The 21,009-nt window shown below is 43.5% G+C and overlaps 1 protein-coding gene across 7 annotated transcripts in view; it reads right to left on the bottom strand.

Annotated features, from left to right (window-relative positions):
* The window catches only part of RUNX2 (RUNX family transcription factor 2), a 222,479-nt gene that overhangs the window by 63,235 nt on the left and 138,235 nt on the right, over positions 1-21,009 (bottom strand). For 4 of the 7 annotated variants that reach the window (XM_086461655.1, XM_086461656.1, XM_086461657.1 and 1 more), the window contains one exon: positions 6,305-6,783. The exons of 1 other annotated variant lie outside the window; for it this stretch is intronic. In XM_086461655.1, coding sequence (XP_086317781.1) covers positions 6,305-6,783 — 479 coding nt within the window. Of the gene's footprint in view, positions 1-6,304; positions 6,784-16,533; positions 16,578-21,009 lie in introns of those variants that run through there. 2 more of the 7 variants (XM_086461652.1, XM_086461653.1) reach the window with 1 other exon arrangement.

Here is a 21,009-nt window from a genome sequence, read left to right as displayed (position 1 = left end):
ATCTTATCTCCTAAAAGTACTTTGAGTCTGATCTCCCCCCATCACTCCACACGTCTCCATATCAGGCAGTCCTCCACGCTGACCAGTGGTGGTCATCTTGCCTCAAGAGTGGTTGGTTTCTGGCTAAAGCAAGAGAATGAAAGACACCTGCTCAAGCTGCAAAAGGGTAAAGGAATCAAAAAATCAGAAGCAATACTCTCAGCATAATGTACAACGGGAATTGATATACTGGATCAGAGTGATAGTTTGGCTCTTCCAACCCTTGTGCTGACCATGTCTGCCATAGATGTCGCAAGAGAAACGTGCAAGAAACCACAAACACGTGGAGGCATCACTGTAACTCCTCAATAACCTGCCTGTGTAAGAATTTCATCCTGTCAAACCTCTTCATTCAGATTGGTTTTAGCTGAATGTGTGTTATCTCTACAGTCACGCAAGCAGTTTTTAGCTTAGACAACCTGCAGCAGATAGCTCTTAGCCTGACTCACAGGGCCATGCAATAATTTGGAGTGGACCATGAGAGGTCTCCAGCCCAACCTTGTGCTCAAGCAGCCGCAGCTCTGGGGTCAGACCAGGTTGCTCCATGCTTTACCCAGTTGGGTCCTGTAAACCTCCAAGAACAGAGGTGGCAAAACCTCCCTAGGCCCCTGTTCCATCACTTGACCAGACAAAATGGTGAAAAATCATTTCTTTCCCTTTATGAGCATCTGGATTAAGTGACTATGAAAGCAAGAATATAATGAATGTGCCTCTGTGCTCTGACTAGCTGAGGTGGGTTAACCTGTGTACCAGAGGGCAGCAGAAAGTCTTAGAACTAATGTTTGTAGCGTAAGTCCCCCCAGAACGGTTTATACAGCAATTACACCGCAGAGCATTGATTGGTTTGCTTGGTTCCTCATTCTTGGGTAAAGCTTCCCTCAAATCAGGACTCAGATTATGGGCTGGAATGAAAGCACCCTTGAAAATCCCCAAACATTATCTCAATCTTCAAACACCATGCAAAAAACGTGTAGGTCCATTGTAAAGCCAACAGAGCTGACAAAATCAGTATTAGTGACATTTAAACTTCAGAGTTAAAGGTTTCTTGAAATGATCAGAACCTCATGCATCTCTGTGCTACTGTTTCTCTTTTGCAGATTCAAGAAATAGCTAAAAAGGATAAGAACTTACTATGAAACCAGGCACAAGCTTGCAAACAACTCCTGTCCTCTCCTCTCCTCCTGCAGACTGCCTTGGTTGAACTTCACCTCACCTTCATTAGCTGCATCTCTTCCTACCCCTGACACTAGGCTGGAGGAAAAATACCCTCCTCCCCCAGTCTCCTCCCTATCCACGTATCTTCTGCTGCTTGGAAACTATTCTTGCCTCAGGCCATGCAAATCACAAGATTATCTGTAACTGCATTCCTCAGATTTGACCAGGAAGAGGTGGGGACAGTGCAACCCCCATCCTGGAAAAACGCCATAAACCCCAATCACTCCCCTCCCCCTCCAGTCTGGAAATCTATTCCAGCTTTTCCTATACTTCAGGCTCTGCCCACAGCGCCTTAGCACCAAAATGTCCCAGCTAATGTCAGTTGTTAGGTTTCAGAGTTAACGATCTAGCAAGATGAATGGAGCAGTTTGCACTCCTCTAAGAAAGGAAGGTTTTGATAGTTTGCAGACTAAGGAAAAGAAGCAACACTTGAGATCAGATTTAGAAGGTGTCCTTTACCACCCACAGGTCTGGAAACTTGCTTTTGGTATTTACTTGAAAAGTCAAGCACCACAGAAATTGATGGGTCGGTACTGTGTCCTACCATGTACTTACTTTACCCTGCCTGGTGCTAAGAGGAGACAGTGGAAGAAAAAGAAGCGTAGAAGAACATTAACAAAAAAAAGCCATTTTATTGAAAATGAAATTCAAACTTCAAATTAATATTACAATCATGAGAAAATGCCAAACAATTCAATTTACAGTTGCAACATACAATACAAATAGTCCCTTTGAAGTTGAAGTAAACTGATCCACAATCATCGTCTGTGGCATAAAGCAGAGTGTGTTTGTACAATATGTGCATGAAAAGCAAATCTCGGGTGGCAGCATTTGAAAAAATAAAAAATTAAAGCTTGTATTTACATAAAATGCTACAAATATTTTGTTCCAGCGGAAATCCAAGACTGGTAAAGCATTATTTAGCAACAAGAAAAAAAAAATTGGAATGTCACTCATATTACCTAAAACAAAAGTTACTGTAAAAGTATGGTTTTGGCTGATATACTTAAAAGTACTGCATTAAAAAAAAAAAAAAAAAAAAAAAAAAAAAAAAGCAAAGACTTATCTGTAAACATGGAAGTAAACAAACATCTAAAAAAGTTCTCAGAAAATGTTAAAATGAAATGCATTCTATTTAAAAACAAGAAGAAATTCAGGGATTCAGAGAATGGGGCTTCTTTGAGCTCATGGCTGATCCGGGTTTAATTATTGCTTTTGCTCATGGCTTTTGTTGGCCGCGTGCAGCCCGGCGCAGGGCTGAGCTTTGCTTTGCGAAGTGTGAAAGTGCAAAATTTTCCCCACTCAAGATGGTACCTGTGGAAACCAGTAAATCTTTGTTCAGGGGACTGCTGGCAAAAAAGTTCAATGCTAAGAAAGACACAGCAGCTGGTCTTTTAAAAGAAACGATAAACGCCACACGAATGATGCTGTGGGTTCAATCATTTGCTTTACTCATCCGCCCCGACCCGCTGACCCCGAGCTGGTTACCCTTAGGAGGAGGGAGAGGAGGATTTAATCCTCTGTTCGGCAAAAGGGACATCGTGCCTGTTGTGCTAGAAGGAAATCTTTGGTAGGATAAGACAGCTGGAACATTAAAAAAAGGCCATTTTTTAATCTTTAAATCTATGACTGGTGCCAAGGATTGCCACTCACCGAAGGAAAGGGCTGTCGCACCTTTGAGAAAACTGCTTTCTGTTGATGCTAAGCACCTCGCAAAATGCCTAATATTCTGATATGATTTACTACACAGCGCCGGCTGAGGTTTTTTTCGGTCTGAAATGCTGATTCAAGAGCATTTCCAAGTGAACTCGAAAGCATTTTCCGAAAGCTTTGATGAGCATCTCTGCCTCAGCCTGCAAAATCCCCTCCGTGACCAACCTGACGTACTGGGAGAGATTTTCCAAAGGCACCAGGAGGGTTCAGGAGCACGGGGTCTACTGAGACGCAAGGGGCTGGTGCTCCTCCGTCCGAAAATCCTTTCCTTCCTACCTCGAGAAGGCAGAACAAGACGCCTGCCCACACGGCCAGGGAAACTGAGGGCACGGTTTGGGCACGTGTGCCTCGACCTGGAGGAGAAAATGTTTTCAACGTCTGTCCCTAATGGTCCAGTTGAAAAACCGCGGGGACACAAACAGAGTCCTGTTGGTACTGAGCAAAACAAAAGTCTGGTCTGTGCTGGATTTATCCAGAAACAAAAACCAAGTGCTTGAATTTTACAACAAAGTCTTAAAAAAAAAAAAAAAAAAAAAAAAAAAATTCTGGGTTGCTGCCTGCAGCCACTCTTAACAACATTTCAACACAAAAGCACCCTAAAAATTACTTAATATGCATACAGTAAACCTTAAAAAGCCCTTCTCAGCAATAACAAATAATGTACAAATATAGTACCTTTTATTAAATAGGAAACAGCTTGCACTGGCAGTACATCTTTTTCTCTTGCTTACTAAACAAAAAACAAAACTGAAATGTGTAACCAGACACTGGCTTTTTAAGTGCTGCTGAGACTAACAAACGTATTTTACAGTTACAAATAAATGGACAGTGGTATGCTTCAAGCTACCACAAACCAACAATAAATAGAATCAATTACAGCTTCCATCTTTGAAGGAAAACTAAGTATTAGAAGAAAAAAAAGTGTCTTACTTATACGTTAAGCATACTTGGTATACAACCTTTAGAAGGCAAAGACTTTATTAATTTATTTTTTTTAAGAGCACGTCATCACGCAAATGGGAGGGATGTACCATGCTAATGTCAACTCGTTTAACAGCTTCGCTATCAACGAGCGGTGACGGTGTTGTCCGTCTCTGTATGGCTATGCCCACCGTTGACTGATTATGATACTTTGGAGGTAGCCAAAGTACAGCCACGGAGCAGCGTGGTGGCCGACAGCCCCCCGAGGAGGCGATGGCTAAGGCGGGGGAAGGAGGGAGCGCCGGCAACACCCCACCAGCACATCCTGCTAAACCAGCAACCTGCTTGGGGATCCCGTGGGGAGGGCGGTTTAGCTCCCTCCGCATCCAGCCGATGCTGCGTCGCCTCCCTGTTTGCCATAGCAGCCCTGGGCTGGCCAAAATCTGGGCCCCTCCGCTGGAGACTTTGGCAGCAGACAGGCTGGTTAAGGGTTTGGGGTGCAATTTGCTCTCCCTGTAGTAGCACGCCTGGGAGCCCCAGGGTGGGTTTCAAGGTGACTTTTTATCTTCAGCGCTGGCAGAGGTGAGTGTCGCTGCCCTTGGCCTTGTCTCCCTAACCGGGCAACAGCCACATCAGCTTCAAAGACAACACAGAATCCCCATGGCTCTAGCATTTAATGCTAACGGGCGGTGATGCGCTACCAGGCAGTTTCTGTCTCAAGTTTTGAACCTTTTTATTCCATTGAGTGGGCTGAAATTGCATGGGGAGGGGAAAAAGTTTCACCAATTCTCCCTTAATCCCATTTCTGAGATATTTAACAAGTCATCATTTTTTAAAATACGGGCTTTTGAAATGGTTTTGATTTTTCTTTGGGAAAAACAAAAAACAAAAAACAAAAAAACAAACCCTGTCGAAATTCAAATCATGCTGTCAAAACAGAACATTCTAAATATGAATATTTTCAAATTTGGAAGTTCTGAGAAAAATCCTGGGAGAAGAAGAAATTAGGGGAAGGGTGGAAAACATTTCATCCTTCCTACCATTTTTCCAGTGTCTCCACAATGACTGATTAAAAGGCAAGACTGTGTTGAAGGCAACCAGACAGCTAATAAAAATATTTTAAACACAATATTTCCTTCATAAGTTATATAAAAAGATCCTACATCCAAAATCATTTGATGTGGATGCATTTGGGTTGAGTTTGTCGTTTTTAAGTCACATTGTAAACTGATTCACACTGGAACTGCTTTTCAGAGTTGGGTAAAGGTTTGAGGTTTACACCATTGCAGAAGGTAATAAAAAATAAAAACAAAAACACTTTTAGAGACCGAAGTCAATATATCATTACATTAAGAAACGTTTAAAGGGTCCAAATGTCATTAAATAATTATAAATATTCTTTTAAAGTTATATGATGATCCATGTTAGCAAACAACCTCAAATTTTTACACATTTATAATTTAAAAAAAAAAATAAAAAAGAACATAGCCGAACACAAATACTATGTATACCATTTTGGCTCTAGTAATATATATTGCCATTTTCATATTTTGCATAAGCAATAACATTTTGTTTTTTGTTTTTAAAGGTTTTGGTTGTTATTTTTGGTTTTTGGCTAATCGAAGGCAAAATGACGGATACAAAAGCAAAAAGGAAACCCCAGGGTTGTCTAGCCTAACTTGAAGACTCGTACCCAAAAACAAACCAAAAAAGCAATGAACACAGAGAAGTTCCAACCGTTATCTGCAGCAAGGCTCGGACAGAGTTTTTTGGGACAGATGTTTCCATCTGAATGTATTGCAAAATGGAAACAACTCGATCTTTGCTTTCCTTTTTATGTGCACCAATACAAGCCTGTTGAATTGCACTACGGGTGTGAAGAGGGTTCCATACGTTGTATGATTGCAACTGTATCTGGAGTTCATGGTTGTTTTTTTTTTTTTAATTAAAAAATAAAAGGGAATGCAGCCCTTGCCCTGCATCACCACGTTTCTCCTCATAGCTGGGGAGTCCATTCTCTCCTCATTGGCAAAAGAACTCACCAGTTATTACAACACTCTAGACCAAAAGAAAAAAAAAAAAAAGAAAAAAAAAAGAAGGGGGTGATTTTGTGTGTGTGTGTAGAAAGTACATTTTAAATATAAAACAAGGCAAAATGGTTTCAAGAAAAAAAAAATAAAAATATGTGCTTTGATCCACATAATCTGAAACATGGGCTGTGGTGTGTTGGTAACTCTTGTGTTATTTATGGCCATTATCATCCCATCTATACAGTTGCACATATTGGTAATTTTTTTTTTTTTTTTTTTAAAAACCACAAAAAACAGGCACTTCGTAGTTAGTTGACCATTTGTTTGGTTTTTGGGTTTTTTTTTTTTTTTGGCTTGCGGAGGTCGGGCCGGCTACAGAAGAAATCTCAGTACGGCCTCCAAACGGACTCATCCATTCTGCCACTAGAATTCAAGACGGTTGGGGAGCTGCTGTGGCTGCCATCCGCCTCCACACCGTCACTCTGGTTGGGCAAGTTAGGGTTTAACAGCGTGCTGCCGTTGGACGTGGTGGTGCACGGAGGAAGCATCCTGGAGGGGGAGCGGTCCCCTCCCGGCACCATAGGGAACTGGTATGATCCTGACGAAGTGCCATAGTAGAGATATGGAGTGCTGCTGGTCTGGAAAGGTCCACTTTGGTTTTGGGAAGAGCCGGGGTAGGGTGGTGGAAGGTAGGTGTGGTAGTGAGTGGTTGCGGACATACCCAGTGACATGCCTGAGGTGACTGGCGGTGTATAGGTAAAGGTGGCTGGATAGTGCATTCGTGGGTTGGAGAAGCGGCTCTCAGTGAGGGATGAAATGCTTGTGAACTGCCTGGGATCTGAAAATGGGCCCAGCTCTGAAGCACCTAAAAAATTATAACAAAAGACGGGGGAAAACAATTCTGTAAATACCATTTTTTGTATCAAGTGATGATAGAATTTTTATTTTTCTAAGAAAACCCACTTCTTTTGGCCCCCAAGAGAACAGCAGATCATATCAAATAATACATTGCAAGGAACAGAGTCAAACACCTATCTTCTACAAGCGCTGGGCCAAACTCATCCCTGGTCTAACTCCACTGATGCCAATGGAGGGAGCAGCATTGCCAACCTGAAGCGTTCAAAGGTCACAAGTCAGGCCGGAAAAAAAAAAAAAAATCTCAAAAATCAAGAGATCGAAAAAGAGCCAAAAAGTAAAAGGTGGATTTGGAGTTGATTTGCCTTCTGGTTTCTGAGCTTTGAGGGTTACGTGTCTCTGGGTTTTTGCTATAGCCTCTTGAGAAACTCAGGTCTGGTTGCACATGAAAGCTGAGACTCCCACCTCAGCACACGCTGCCGGGAGCTGGGGTTTCGAGAAAAGCAGAAATTACTGTGCACCTTGTAATAAAACTACAAGAGTTGGCAACACCGAGTTAGTTGCACCACTGACACCAGAGGAGTTACACCAGTGGTGACCAAGCCCCACTTCTTGCCTTAAATCAATTTATTTAGGTGAGAATCTTCTCAGCTAATTCCTATGGCTGAAAAACATTATTTGCTGCATCCGAAGGACGGGCAAGGCCGCTGAGCGGATAGCAAAGATGCAAATTTTACTTTTCAGTGCAGTTGATGGAAAATTACAAGCCCAACAGTCTTTCTGCCATTGAAAAAAGTTGTTTTCATATGTAGTCTGTGCAGTCTGGTTGAAAAAAAGACCACACAGTTTATGGCTACTGTGAACGTCTGGATGGTAACGCTGTGAATTGGATTCTAACGCAAAACAGGGATGGGTAAACTCATTTTGCCTAATTTCTAATCCCACATCAAACACCCAAAGTTTCAGAGCAGAAAGCAAACGTTAGTAGCTTGGTGATCTGCTTAGGAGACTGTGGGATGGACAGGAGCAGAAGAGAAAGATGGTGAAGGCTTGTGTTGAGAGCCAGAAAAATGGAAAACAAAAGGGTGTGGGAAAAGGGACAGAAGGAAAGAGAAAAAGTATAATGAAGAAGTACAGTGCAAGAGGGAGGGAAATGCATCAGCCAGTATGCAGTAGACACATTATTTTTTTTTGAGAGAGAGAGCTGGAAAGAGCGCGTTATAAATAAAGGTGGAAAATTGTGAAATCAAATGGGCTCTCCCTGTGCTTCCCAGCTGACACTTCTACAGCTTTACAGTCCCCTAGATCCAAGGCTTCACCCATCTCTTTGCCAATCTACCGAATCTGATTTACCTAAAAGGAAAATACGGCATCTTCTAGATGCCAAACTGACATACTAAACACTGAAACACCCTGCCTACCCTCAATGTAAGATGCAGCAATGCTCTTCCTTGCAGACAGGCTTTGCATCTGACCTGCTGACACCGCTGTGTAGAAGGAAGGTCCCTCCAGCCCTTCTGCTCTTGCTCCCTACGGCACCCACAACGGTGGTTGCTACAGACCCTGCCACCTTGTGCGGCACATTTTGTGATTTAGATCACTATTCTCTCCTGTTCTACCAGCTCATTTAACCCACACCTGCAATGGTATCTCAAAGCAGCAGGGGGGCAAAGCTCAGGTACAGCTTGGGTTCAGGCTGGAGGACCTGAGCCAGCCAAGCATCCAAATCACACAGCCTAAAACCTGGGGATTATAATCCACTGCCTCGAAAGATATTGAGTACAGAGCTTTAAAGGGGCAGAAAAAGCCCATTTTAACTCTGATGACAATGTGATTACTATTATCTTTATCTGGAACTGAATCAGTGACCTAGGGGTGAATGGGTCTGTCTCCATCATCAACCCCTCCAACCACAGCCCTGTGGAATGTAATATAACTTGTACCTTTACAGCAAACACTCTACTACTTGATGCAACTTCTTTCGTTCCCAACTGCAAACAATAGCCAGAGGCAATACCACCCAGATTCAAAGCCGTAATTTTGGAACGCTATCCTTTATATTGTGAACAGGTCTGATACCTATCTGGAAATATAAGGTTAGAACATAATTTCCCCAGCTGCTCAAAATACTTGAGTTTCAATCTGCTACAGCTTATACTCTTTTTTTTTATTATTATTATTGTTATTGCAACTCTCCCAGCAGGAACAGAGTTGCTCTTAGTTTACCCTGATAGAAGCTAAACAAGACTTTTATAATCAAAGGTAGAATTGTTATGAGTGTAAAGGTGTAGAAGAACATCAGCATTTTTGGTTTCTTTGCAACCAATACTTTTTTTTTTTTCCTTAATAACAAACTATCCACACATTTTTCCACAATAAAAGGCAATCCCCCTTTCAGGGCTAGATCCAAATATTATCTGTATGGGTGCTGCCAAGGGATCATGTATGCGTGGAATGGCTGGGAATGTGCACACCACACGTAGGCATGTCTAATGTGAGGCTACAGACCTCCTTACACACCCCAGTAAATCTACACTTGTTGGTTTCTACTGTTGATTGTAAAGCACAACCCTATTTACCCAAAGGCCAAACAACCATAACCCTTTCTTATCTCACTCACGGCTGTGTCTACACGGCTCTTGCACACTCGCTTCGCCAACCCCTCTTCTGCCCGAATGCCTTTTGCCACCTCAATAACTCCCTGCACCAGGCTGCGATTTGTTCCCAGCCTTCTGTATCTCCATTGTGTAAAGTCATTTTTGGAGATCAGAAAAAGTTTGGTGTGATGCCTGTTCTAAAGGCTCTTTTCTAAGTGAGTCCAGAAACTTTTTAAAAAGTCACCTCTAAAATTCAGCTTCGTGCCATCCTCACCGCTATGCAATCTCATTCATGCATTTTCAATCTCCTCCTCCCTCCATGCTATGTCCTTGTGTTATGGTTGATTTTGATTCTAACTTGCAAACACCAGATGCATATTCATTTATATATGTTTAGCTCTTTGCTGGACTGGGAAGATAAACAGCTCTTTTGGGTATGGCACCCATCTTTGTATATCTAGTTGCACGCAAATAGCGATGTCAATCAGCAATATAGTAACATGACAGTGCAAGTAAATTATTTATTCCTCTCCCCAGCAGGATTAAAGATTTATGCTAATTTTTCCTCTGTCAGAGCAAGAAAACAATTTGCATCTGTGAATTCCCACTCTCGTGATAGCTTGTATTAAATGGGTGAAGCACAGATCCCCCGCCCTACATTGCGGCCGCAAGATTGCGAAACCACACTTCTGTAAAGAGAAGAGCCTTCGTTTTGTGCCGCCAGAAAGAGAAACACAGCACCAAGCACAGCAAGCGACCTTCTTTTCCTACACACTCTGATAAGCTCACCATGCTTGACAGGACCAAAAAAAAAAGAATATTTTTTTAAAAAACGCTTCACATCTGAAAGAGTCTGGGTTAAACTGTTTTTAAATCTTCCAAGCTGATTCCTCCGTAACGTAACCTGGCACTCAAGTTTTCTGAGAGACATACATTTAGAACAGAAAACTGGTCATGTTAATATCCCGATATACATGCTAACATCCTAGATTCAAGAATACTGCTCCAGTGTGTTTCATATTTAGAATAAGAACAATTAAAATTCCATGTGGTTTCACTTATTTTGATGCAGAAGCCTCATTAAAAACCCTAGACTTGGGCATTTGCCAGCAGCCGACTGAAATGGTTTTGCATTCGCGCTTAAAAACCAATTTTACCTGTTGCAGCTTTGCAGCTCTACCGTTTACAGCTGAATGTGCACCATAGTCATTTCTCTTTTTCAGTTTACAGATGCCAGCTAATGCCAGTTAATGTTCATTTCTCAATTAATAAGCTGTGCTTGTGGTTTGCAGAAAACGAGGCAACAAATTTCTGCCAGGTTTACAGCACTTTGCCCGATCGCTTCCAATTACTAAAGATCATAATGTACCCTGGATAGATTAACTCCTTGTGGGTATAGGAAGCTGACGTCTACTTTAAAAGGTTATAGGATAATTTTGTAACTTACAAATATTGCAATTTGCTTTGTCATTTTATGCTATAAGGTCACCACCAAAAAAAAAAAAAAAGTCCTCTGGCTTATTTCGTATGTCTGATAGGGAAATTTCTAGTATATCAAGTCAACGCATAATCATTGCATGCAAGAAAACAGAGCAGTGCTGTATTCAAAAGTCAGCAAATAATCTGTTTCAAGGAAATTCAACTACATAGAGTTAAATACATTTACCTAGTATTAGCTAAATTATTCACTTGTGTTTTGGAGAATGTCCGACTTAAGACATTCGCTGAAGCAGATACCAGATTTTGTGGGGTTTTGTTCAACAGTTTGATTCAGGCTGGGACGTAGCGCTAATTGATCTATTAAAACTGTTTTTTCCTTTCCCTAACATCTACGTCTGTGAATTATATGTGCAGCTTGGATTACTTGCAGCTGATAATATCGCCTTGTATGAAGTATGCCACACACTTCACATGATGAGACAATTTTCAGTCTCTTACAGCTTTGCCAAACTTTAAATGTTCTGGCTGAAATTGTCCATGCTGGGCGTCTGTCTCAGGCTAAATTGTGATTTATGCATTTATTTGTTTTTAAAATTTCAGCTGAAACTCTTCTGCTGGGAAAAATATATTGTTTTACTAATCTCAAACTCTGAGGAGCCTTCCTTTGAAAAGCTGTACCAGTTCCATGCTTTGAAGTAAGGACTTGAACTTTGGAATAGGAGTGGCTTTTTGTGTGAGAGACGTTGCCATGAAAATCCAGCCAAATATGAACAACTCATAAGCATTCTGCCTAAAAATGGGCAGAAGAGTCTGTGCCCCTACAAAGACACTCGTCCAGAGACTGGAACAAAATCCAGGAGTCCCAAGTCCCAGCATTTTTTCTGCAAATATTGCTGAAACACGTGGACACCCCCACCCATGCCCGCGCCAGTCCTGACCAAGAATCAGTCCATCAGTGGCTCCATTCACCGGAATGGCAGAAGCCTGCGTAAAAGGAGCTAAATGATGGTCCATGTGGATGTTTGTACAATATTGCAAAGAAACATTTGGAAAGGCAGGGTTACTTGGGGTTTGCTTTTTTTAGAAATCTGAGAAAATACAAACACAACTAGAGACAAACAAAAGGATATTATTAAGGTTACCACGTGAAGAGTGAGAAAGTTAGGAAATACCAGCATTCCAGTTACTTCTCTATATGCTCTATGATACATCCAACTACAGAAGAAGATGTTACTCCTTTTACACGAACCCTCCTGCAGGCAGCACACAAGCTGATCTTCTCTGGAGATATATCAGAGTTGAGGAATAGAGAAGATCGCTGCCTACAGACGCCCCCAAATCCACTGCTGCAAGAAATGAGAAGGGGTGAAGTGAACAAGGCGAGGGAGACCCAATTATTTCCTGAGCAAACTGGATTTTATACGTGTTTCTGCCACACGGTTCCTATGTGACTCAGCTGAAATCCCTCCAAATCACATTTTTACTTCTCTCATTTTCTGTGCCCAGCAAAGACATTGGCTTCTGATTTGCACATGTGCTAAATATTCACAGCTGAAGCCAACAGGTCAGGTCCGAACATAAGGCTAAAGACAGAAAAAAAAATCATGATGTAGGTGACACACAGAAGGTGCACTGAAGACCTCCGAGTCAATCTCAACACTCTTTTTGAAGCGAGTTGTTTCTTGGGAATGTTGCACTGCAATGAACTGTATACAAATGCTATGGCAGAAATATTACAGCAAAGCCCATCAAGAAATTGCTTCTTTGGAGAAGAATTTAATGCTCTGCAATAAGCAAGGCCTGAGGAAATGCAAAGAACAAGAACAAAACAAAATATTGAAGAGCTGCTCATTAAGTTAGCACTGTCCATCCTGTGCACTGAATGAGACAGGAATCCCGTGGGAAAAGTATCATGTGATCCTGTAATTAAAATCTGTAATATAATGCATAAGCAGAATGAGGCTGATTTAAAGTTGCACAGGCAACTGAGATTTCCCAATTTCTGAGCACTTAGTTTTGCAATCTTAAGGATCCTTGTCAACGTGTTTGGATGGGGGGCAGTGATTATTTGCTAGCTGGATCTCTGTTTTCCCCAAGCTCCTTTCTGTATCAGGGAGTGTGTTATTTTGCTCTTCATTTTGTTAAATTCTTGTCACCTGCCTCTGCTAAGAAGTGTTTAGTGAATAACACAGCACAATCCTTCTCCTGCCTCCTTCCAGGCAAACCTTCGACTCTCTAAAGGTGCTGTACCACCACCCCTCTGGATGCCACTGCAGGATGGAGCCTGAGACTGTAATTCCCAGGGATCACAAACGACCTCCTCCTGTATCTATCTATTCCTTGCTGTAGCTGTTAGGTCCTGATCCTCCAAACCTACGCTGGTGCTCAGCTTTGTGCCCGAGCTCAGGGACACTCCTTCCACACATCCACCCCCAAACATGCCTCTAGGTGCAGCAAAGGCCAGGGTCATGAAGCGCTGCTACAATAACGCACAGGGCTTCTTCCTCCCTAGTTCACTTTTGGGCGTCTGGATGCTTGCAGCCATTTATCACAGGAAATTGTATGTTTTCAAATGCTCTTTCCCTCCCTTTAATTCAGAAAAAAACCAAAACAAAACAAAAAAAAAAAAAACAACCCAACAAAAAAAAAAAAAACCCACCAAAACAGGAGGGAAAAAAAGCATATTTTTGCACTTTTTTTTTTCCTCAGGTTAGCCCAAGCAGGTCTCCTGGCAAACAATAGCAGCAGAAAAGGTGTGAACTGGCCCCCCCTCCTCTTTCCTTCACCTCAACAAGGTGTTAACTTCAAGGCCTAGTTGGGACCATTTAAACTGCAACATTATTAAGCACAGCAGTCTCACAAAAGTCAGAGGGAGGGAGGGACGTTTTAACCCCTTCAGAACCTCACGCACAACAGGCGAGAACCTAATTCTAGTGCATCCCGGCTTGCCATCCCTCAGTACCCCAGTTCACACAGTAAACTGCGTGCTTGTGCTTTCTGGTATGTAGGTAAAAGGACTTTGGCACCTAAAATACCACAGATTAAGTTGCAGATAGATGTTTTCACTGAATTTATGGCGCAGCACCTAAGCCCTGTGCTGGAAGAAACAGCCCATAAATAACATAATTCGAGGGAACCATTAAAGTCCCACCCGTGCAAGTGAAGGGAAGTGTTTACCAAGCAGAGCTGTTATATTGCTTAACGGCAAAATCAAGGTCTCTTTGCACTTCTCCAGCCCAGGCTCCTTCATTACCTGCCCTGTTCCCTCCATAGGACTTTTCTGCTGGACGAACTGTGCTGGGAGAAGGTGATTTTCTTTAGGCATCTAAGTCTTGCTGGGTGACGCTATGCATCTAAACACAGGTGTCTGCTGCCTGCACCTCAAGAGGTAGCTTATCTTAAATTTATCAACAGAAGTGGGCAGAAATTCCTCCCGTGTGTGAAACAAAAGCTTCTAGATGGACTGCTGGGAGCAGAAATGGAGCTACAAAAAGCATCAGTCATCACTGTCTCATTTATAGATGTTGCCTCTTGTGAAGCTTCACTTGCACAGGACTCATAAACCTTTCTAACGAGAACCACAGGAGGGGGACAAATGGTCATATTACAGAAAAACGTCCTCAGCTAGCGGTTGTGACCTGCCATCCGTGGACGCCTGTTGACCTGGTGTGATGGGGAGCCTCGGAACTTCTCGGTCTTTGCTATCTCATCTCAGTGACTTCAGTCTGAAGCTGCCAAGGGTGATCCAGGTGGAACGGAACTGGTAGTATGTCAGAATTCCCCTGCTTGTATAAAGTCTCAGGCCATCTACGCACTGCATTGGAAGCAGAAAGTAAATAACGTTTCCTGGCAATAAGTCTAGCAGCTCTGCAGTGCTGGATGGCACAAGCACACACATCGGCGCGTATCACTCTTGGTTCAGTTTTCCCCAAGTTTTCCTGCCTGAATTTCAGCCGCTGCTGTTTTTCACCAGCCCCAGCTGAAATACATCAGAGGGAACATTTGAGGCTTTTCTTGGATAGCAACCTCAGCGGTGCTGTATAGAGCAAGGGGGTGAAACCGCAGGGCTGAGAGCTGCGACTCATGCACGGTGACGGCAAGCGTCGGTACAGGAATCCTGTATAAATCCAGTGAATGGGAAGATAATATACATTGGGGCTAGCAGTCTCCTTTATTACTTCTTTTTTTTTTTTTTTTTTTCAGAAAAATGTGCCTTAACTATCCAGTATAAATATTTGTTTCCAATGTTGTCATGAATTGTACTTTTCCACTGCATGCTAGTAACTCAGAAATACCATCTGATCCTCAAGCAGACACAAAGAAACTATGTTTTGCAGGGGCGGGGAGGGGGGGGAAGCCCTTGGCATTGCTCTGTAATTTCACCCTTCAAACCCTTCTTTTCTCCTCCCCATCCAAATTTTCCTTTCGAATCTCGTTCAACTAATATGTGTCCCTCCTGAGGACAGAGGATTCCTTGCTGGTTCTTGATTAAGAGTTTTTAAGAAGCCGGGAAGGAAGATATTCTTTGAAACTGGATCTACTGTAGGATAGAAGCCAGCACACAGGACACCGTGTCTTTCAGAGAGGGCCACACACAGTGCCACTCCAGTCATATGACTTCTCTGTCACATCCTGAAGCCATTTCCAGCTCGTGTGCGAGTTTGTACTCCCATTTAGAAAAGGATGGGATATATTGGGAACACACATATGGAAACACTTTCAGGGAATCAGTTTCCATGAAATCCATAATAAGCCAAGTGGCTTCAGATGTGGCAGTGTGCCTCAGATTAGCCAAAAAAATATATAAAAAAAAAAAAAGAAGAAAAAATAGAGGGGGGGGGGAAAGAGAGAAAAAGAAGAAGAATGACAAATCTACTCTTTCAGCCCTTATTTCAGTTTCCAGGCGGAAAAACAGAAAAAAAAAAAAAATATTAAAAACCACTAATGACTTATGGCTACCAAAACAGTGAGCCACAAAAAAAACACAGCTAAGGAGAGCACTCATCCCTCCCCCAAATAACGGCGCTGCTATCAGTGCTCCCGCGGCTCCCAGAAAGCCCTCCCGGCATCCACCGGCGCGCTGAGCTCAGGCGGGGCCGGCCAAGCCGTCGCCCTGCCTGAGCCGGCACGCATGGGGCGGGCAGCGATAACGTGTGCGGGCAATTAAGAGCGTTTCCAGAAACTGCAGCTCGGTGATAGACTGTTTGTTAAGCAAACGTCCCAGGAAAGGCTGGATTCAGGAGGGATGTACTCTGGACGGGGTTGAGTGTATCTGGGTCACATAAACCCCAGGATTTATGGTGGGGATGATGTGTTGGGTGTCAGGCAGTGATGCCAGGCAGGGGGTGGATATCATCTGCCTAATGTGCTCCAGCAGCCAGGAGCCGAAGGTCAAGAGCAACCCCCAGGTGCCCTCACCAATGGACAGCAGCGAGCAGGAGCCGGGGAGCACACAGCTCAAGCCCTGCCGATCCCAAACGGCACGGCAAAGGGCCGGAGGCCACGTCAGTCCCAGGCAGGAGGGAAGCAGACAGCTCATCCGAGCTAGTGTGGCACTGGAATATTTTTTGCATGGCCGAGGAAGCGGGAAGAAGAACGGAGCAAGTGGCAGGAGTTCAAACGGGAACCAAAGAAATGCTACGTGCATCTCTGTGACAGCTAGCCGTGTTTTTATCACGAGAAAACAACCAGGAATTTGGCTGCTAATTGGGGCCGTATCCTACAAACCCTGCTTTTCCTGACAAACGAATGACTCCACAAATAGTCCCTCTGTTTTCAATAGGGTTATTTGTGGCAGGAGGGACCACCCAACATGAGAGGATCAGGCCCTCCACTCCCTCACTCTGCCGCTCACTTAAACCTGCCACAGCCAAGTCCGAACACAAAAATCCCCACGAACTGCAAAGGCTTTTCCTTGCTGCTGCTGGAAAAGCCCTGGATGAGAAGTGCTGTGGAAAGGTCTCGTGTGCTATTAATATGATGCTCTCCCCAACTTCCGCCTCCGAAATGGGGACTTGCGATTTGTTTCTCAGGCTGTTTCTTTCCACTCGAGCCTCAGCACAGTAAACTAACTAAAAACTTCTGCATCAAGGAGAAGGTCTCTTTTAAAGTTTTGCTTGGCTTTGCTTTCAAAGAGTTGTCTGTATATTTTAGAATATGTAGAATTTGCCTTTGATTTAAACCTCTCTCTTAACAATAGACAAGAGACGATTTCTCTACTGAGCGATTTAAACAAAAACAAACATATTTTGGTTACCCGGGCCCTGTTCTCAAAACGCCTTTTTTTTTTTTTCCAGAGAAAAATCAAACCCTACGAATTGTTACGCTTCTGGCCAAAAAAACTTAAATTCACAAACGTAGATAATCCAATATTTTTTTTTCCTTGAACAATATCGTACACGGAGGACGAAAAGGCACCTCCCCAGCCCCCAGACATCCATAAAACATAAAACCCCTTCATCTAAACAATTAAAACCACACTTTTCCCCTCCAAAATAACTTCTCCCTTCAATGGACGTTTTCAGCCTCAGTCCCTGTCCACGTCCAGGGCCATGATGTTTTTTTTTCTCCTCCGCAGCATGGAGTCCTGTGTCCCCAGAGGGTAAACAGACACACCTCGTCCTGCGGGGAGGCAGCTGAAAGCGGCTGCTTGTGCTCGGAGCGGGAGCTGCGCAGGAGCAGCCGCTCCGAAGGGGCTGAGGGCACTTAGCCCACGGAGAGCTTCTGGGTACTGGAGAAATGAGAGGGGAGATACCGGGGAGGCATTTCCATCTTAGGTTAAGGATTTTAGCAGCAGGCGAAATTACACTCTTGGAGTGAAAACAGTGGAAAATAACTCACCCCATGACGGCCAGAGCTTTTTCCTTTACAGTGAGAACACACTTCCCCCAAGTAACACCAACAGCGGTAACGTCAGGCCATGATAAAATTGTCAAACACATCAGCATGACTCAAGACCCCATCGGTCAAGGGAATTCCAGGAGGCTCGTGGTGCAAAGGAGCCCCGCGGGGAGATGGGTGGGCAAACACCGAGCTGAACCGCTGCGCCCGTCTCATGGGCCAGAGCGAGAGCAGCTCAGGGGACGTTGTGACCCTCGGCACGGCAGGAGCAAAGCTGTGGCTCTCGACAAGCCACGGAGCAGGACTCGCCAGCGTGCAATGCGGACTGCCCCGAGTCACCCCAAGCTTTGGGGAGACAGAGGGAATCTCTGCACGCAACCGCTGGGCTGTTTTTGCTAGAGCTGCTGCTCTCATATCCAGGAGTCAAAACCACTGACCAGTGCAAAGACCTACAGAGGTTTCAATCCACGCATTTAGGCACTCAGTGCCTGATTAGGTACCAAACTGCCATCAAACTCAGCAGGACACAGACAGTTAAACACAGTTGTATAGCAGGGCTGGAGGCGCTATATCCCCTTTTATATTCAGCATTGCACCACTTTAACAATATATGATTTTTCAACGGCATTTAATAAAAGCAGTGTAAATCCCTCCGTATATTTTTTTTCATTCATTTCAGACCTAACCTGAGTTTCTTACTAAGTTAAGGCAAACTACTGTAAGCTAAGTTTCAATCCATTATAAGCTTGTCCACACAGCATCTCCATTCATCAGCTGAGCTGAAGCTTAAACCAGCCCAACTTTGAACACCTCTAAATAAATGCTTCTTCTCCATAGTGTGAAGTCTGAATACGGTTTTTATCCTCCCAGGAAACTGGTGATGAGAAAGAGAAACAGACTTTGGTCTGTAATAGCTCACATCATAAACACGCTTTAGGCTGTTTGCTTGTATGGCAACTTAGGCTATACCACTAGCAGCTCAAATCAGTATTGATGGTCTAAACTTAAAATCCACATTACCACGTCTCAGATAAACCACAGTAACAGTCACTTGAATGGCCACAGCTCATGTAAATGTGAGATACTACAATTCTGTATCCGAGGATTAAGTTAAGACTCGACGCCTCGTGCTTGCCATAGACTGTAAAAATGCACACTCCTACCAAAGTCTAACTAAGCCTGTAGTTAAGTCAGGATAACCTGATTAGTCTCTGAATTTGCTTTATTTCAAAAGACAACTTGGACAACGTCTAACTGGGCTGGTAAAAAATAAATGTATCATGGAGATATCGTATAGGATAATTGCATATTGGCAAAAAAAGCATATGTTATTTAGAAGTTTAGAAAGCCCACTTATCCATTAAAGCTGTAAAAAGGGGAAATGTGGTCCGTTATTGCTTGCTGGCTCTTGCTACTGATTTGTTTTGTGACTTTGGGCATATAATTTGATTTTCCTGGCTAAATTTTGCTTGCTGTTAAGATGGATATTTTAATACTTCTTGTTAGCCAAGTGACAAAGGTCAGAACTACAGTTTGGAAAAGACTATGAAATACTTTGTTAGATGTTGTAAAGTTACAAAGATTAAAGGCAAACCCCACCATACATTTTTTATAAGCTCTTCAACAGGTGAAGACACAGAAAAGGTGGTAGTCAGACAGAGTAAAGAGAACTTGGCTTGAAATAAATTTTCATACGTAATCCTGATATCTGAAATAAAAAAGAGGTGTACAAAGTCAGCCTGAATTACTGCCTTCAGTTGCCTTCATCTGCTAGAGAAAGGAACAGATAGAATTGCTTTAAACGAAACGCCCCTCCAGCGCATCTGCAGAGCAGACCGGTGAGAGCAGAAGCTGGCCCGGCTGAAGACCAGGCGTCGTGCTCCAGCTCCACTGCAGCTGGAACGGTTTCCTCCACGGGCAAGCAGCCTGTCCTCAAAACAGCTCCAAACCAGTCTGGCCCACCTATGTGGGCCAGGCCAAACTAGGAACTGCTTGGGTTTGGACTACTCTTAAACCCAGCTTCCTATCTAATTTTGGAATCTAATACGATGGCTCCTAATTAGGCTCCGACGGTACTTAGATCCTCCCCTGCGCTCCTTTTCACCCATAAAAAAACCAACATGGGTTGGCTTTTAGCAGGAATCAAAATGAAAACAAAAACAAACAAAAAATCCCTTTAGAGGGAGATATTTGAGAGAGGAAGAGGGAAGAAAGGGGGAAGAGAGGTGCCTTTTTCCCATTGCCAGGATTCCTCTGTGGCTCCTCTGGCCATGCCAGCATCCACATCACAGTTCCCGGGGACTTCCTCCGAGGAGCTTCTGCGAGACGCCTCTTCCAATGAGCCATTTCATCTCAGGCTTATGTTGCAGAGATTTTGGGTCAGCAGCCCTCCTGGTGTTTTTAAGGCACTTGCTTCCCTTCCTATTTGGTAAACCAGTCGCCCTTCCAGAAGGTCTAATTTTCAGTCCTTCATCCAGACCCCAGCCTTTGCAATCTGCACCCTAGAGGCTACCTAAAGGTTTATGCTCGTTCTCACAGAGGTTTCTGCTCCATGCCTTCCCTCTGTCAACGCTGACAAACCTCACGCAGCTCTAGGTCTAGTCACCATGCTGCAGTGATGACTCCCACTTCACGTCCAGCAGCCTCATTCAGAAGCCCGGGGATATTTCAAATGTATTCATAAAGGCCCTGTCACTTCTCAAGCATTTATTACTGTATTCTATTATAATGTTAGCTTTAACTGCCTTTGTTTAAGTTTATTTTCTAAAAAGGTTTTAACTGCACTGAAATTATCTATTTCAATCTTAATGAAGTTTTTTGGCTGGGATTTTTCCTTCGTTGGGACATGGTTTTATTTTTATTTTCAGTGGCAGCAATACACATAACTAGTTGGCTACACTTAACAGGAATGACTTGATGTTCATTCCTGTTTCTGCGCAGAGGGGTGCAGATCATACGATCTCATGAGGTTCCTGTCAGTCCTATACGACCACAACACTACAGACCTATAGGAAATAGAAGAATCGATGTGGCATCTCCTCTGCGGTTATTCCCACCTACCTAAGGGTAAGCAGATTCACAGAGCTCTATCAACAGCTATTAAATGCACTGATTCAGACATAAAACTCCAGCTCTAGAAACCCCTACAGCTTGGAAATGTATATCTTCTGGTTTTGCACTCCAGGGGAACTGAGTGACCACTTTTGGCCATGCTGAGAAGGTGATGGGTCCTGGGTGGACCCTCAGTCTAACCTGGTGGGCCTGACCTTCTGCCCCATTCAGTTTTTTCAGTGATGATGCTGACCAAAAGTGCTTGTCTCTTATCACAAGCTGTAACAAGCAGCTTTGTGCTTTCTTTC

The sequence above is a fragment of the Leptosomus discolor genome, chromosome 2 (assembly GCF_034619465.1).
Source record: "Leptosomus discolor isolate bLepDis1 chromosome 2, bLepDis1.hap2, whole genome shotgun sequence".
NCBI lineage: Eukaryota > Metazoa > Chordata > Aves > Leptosomiformes > Leptosomidae > Leptosomus > Leptosomus discolor.
This window is presented reverse-complemented; position numbering and strand designations above follow the sequence as displayed.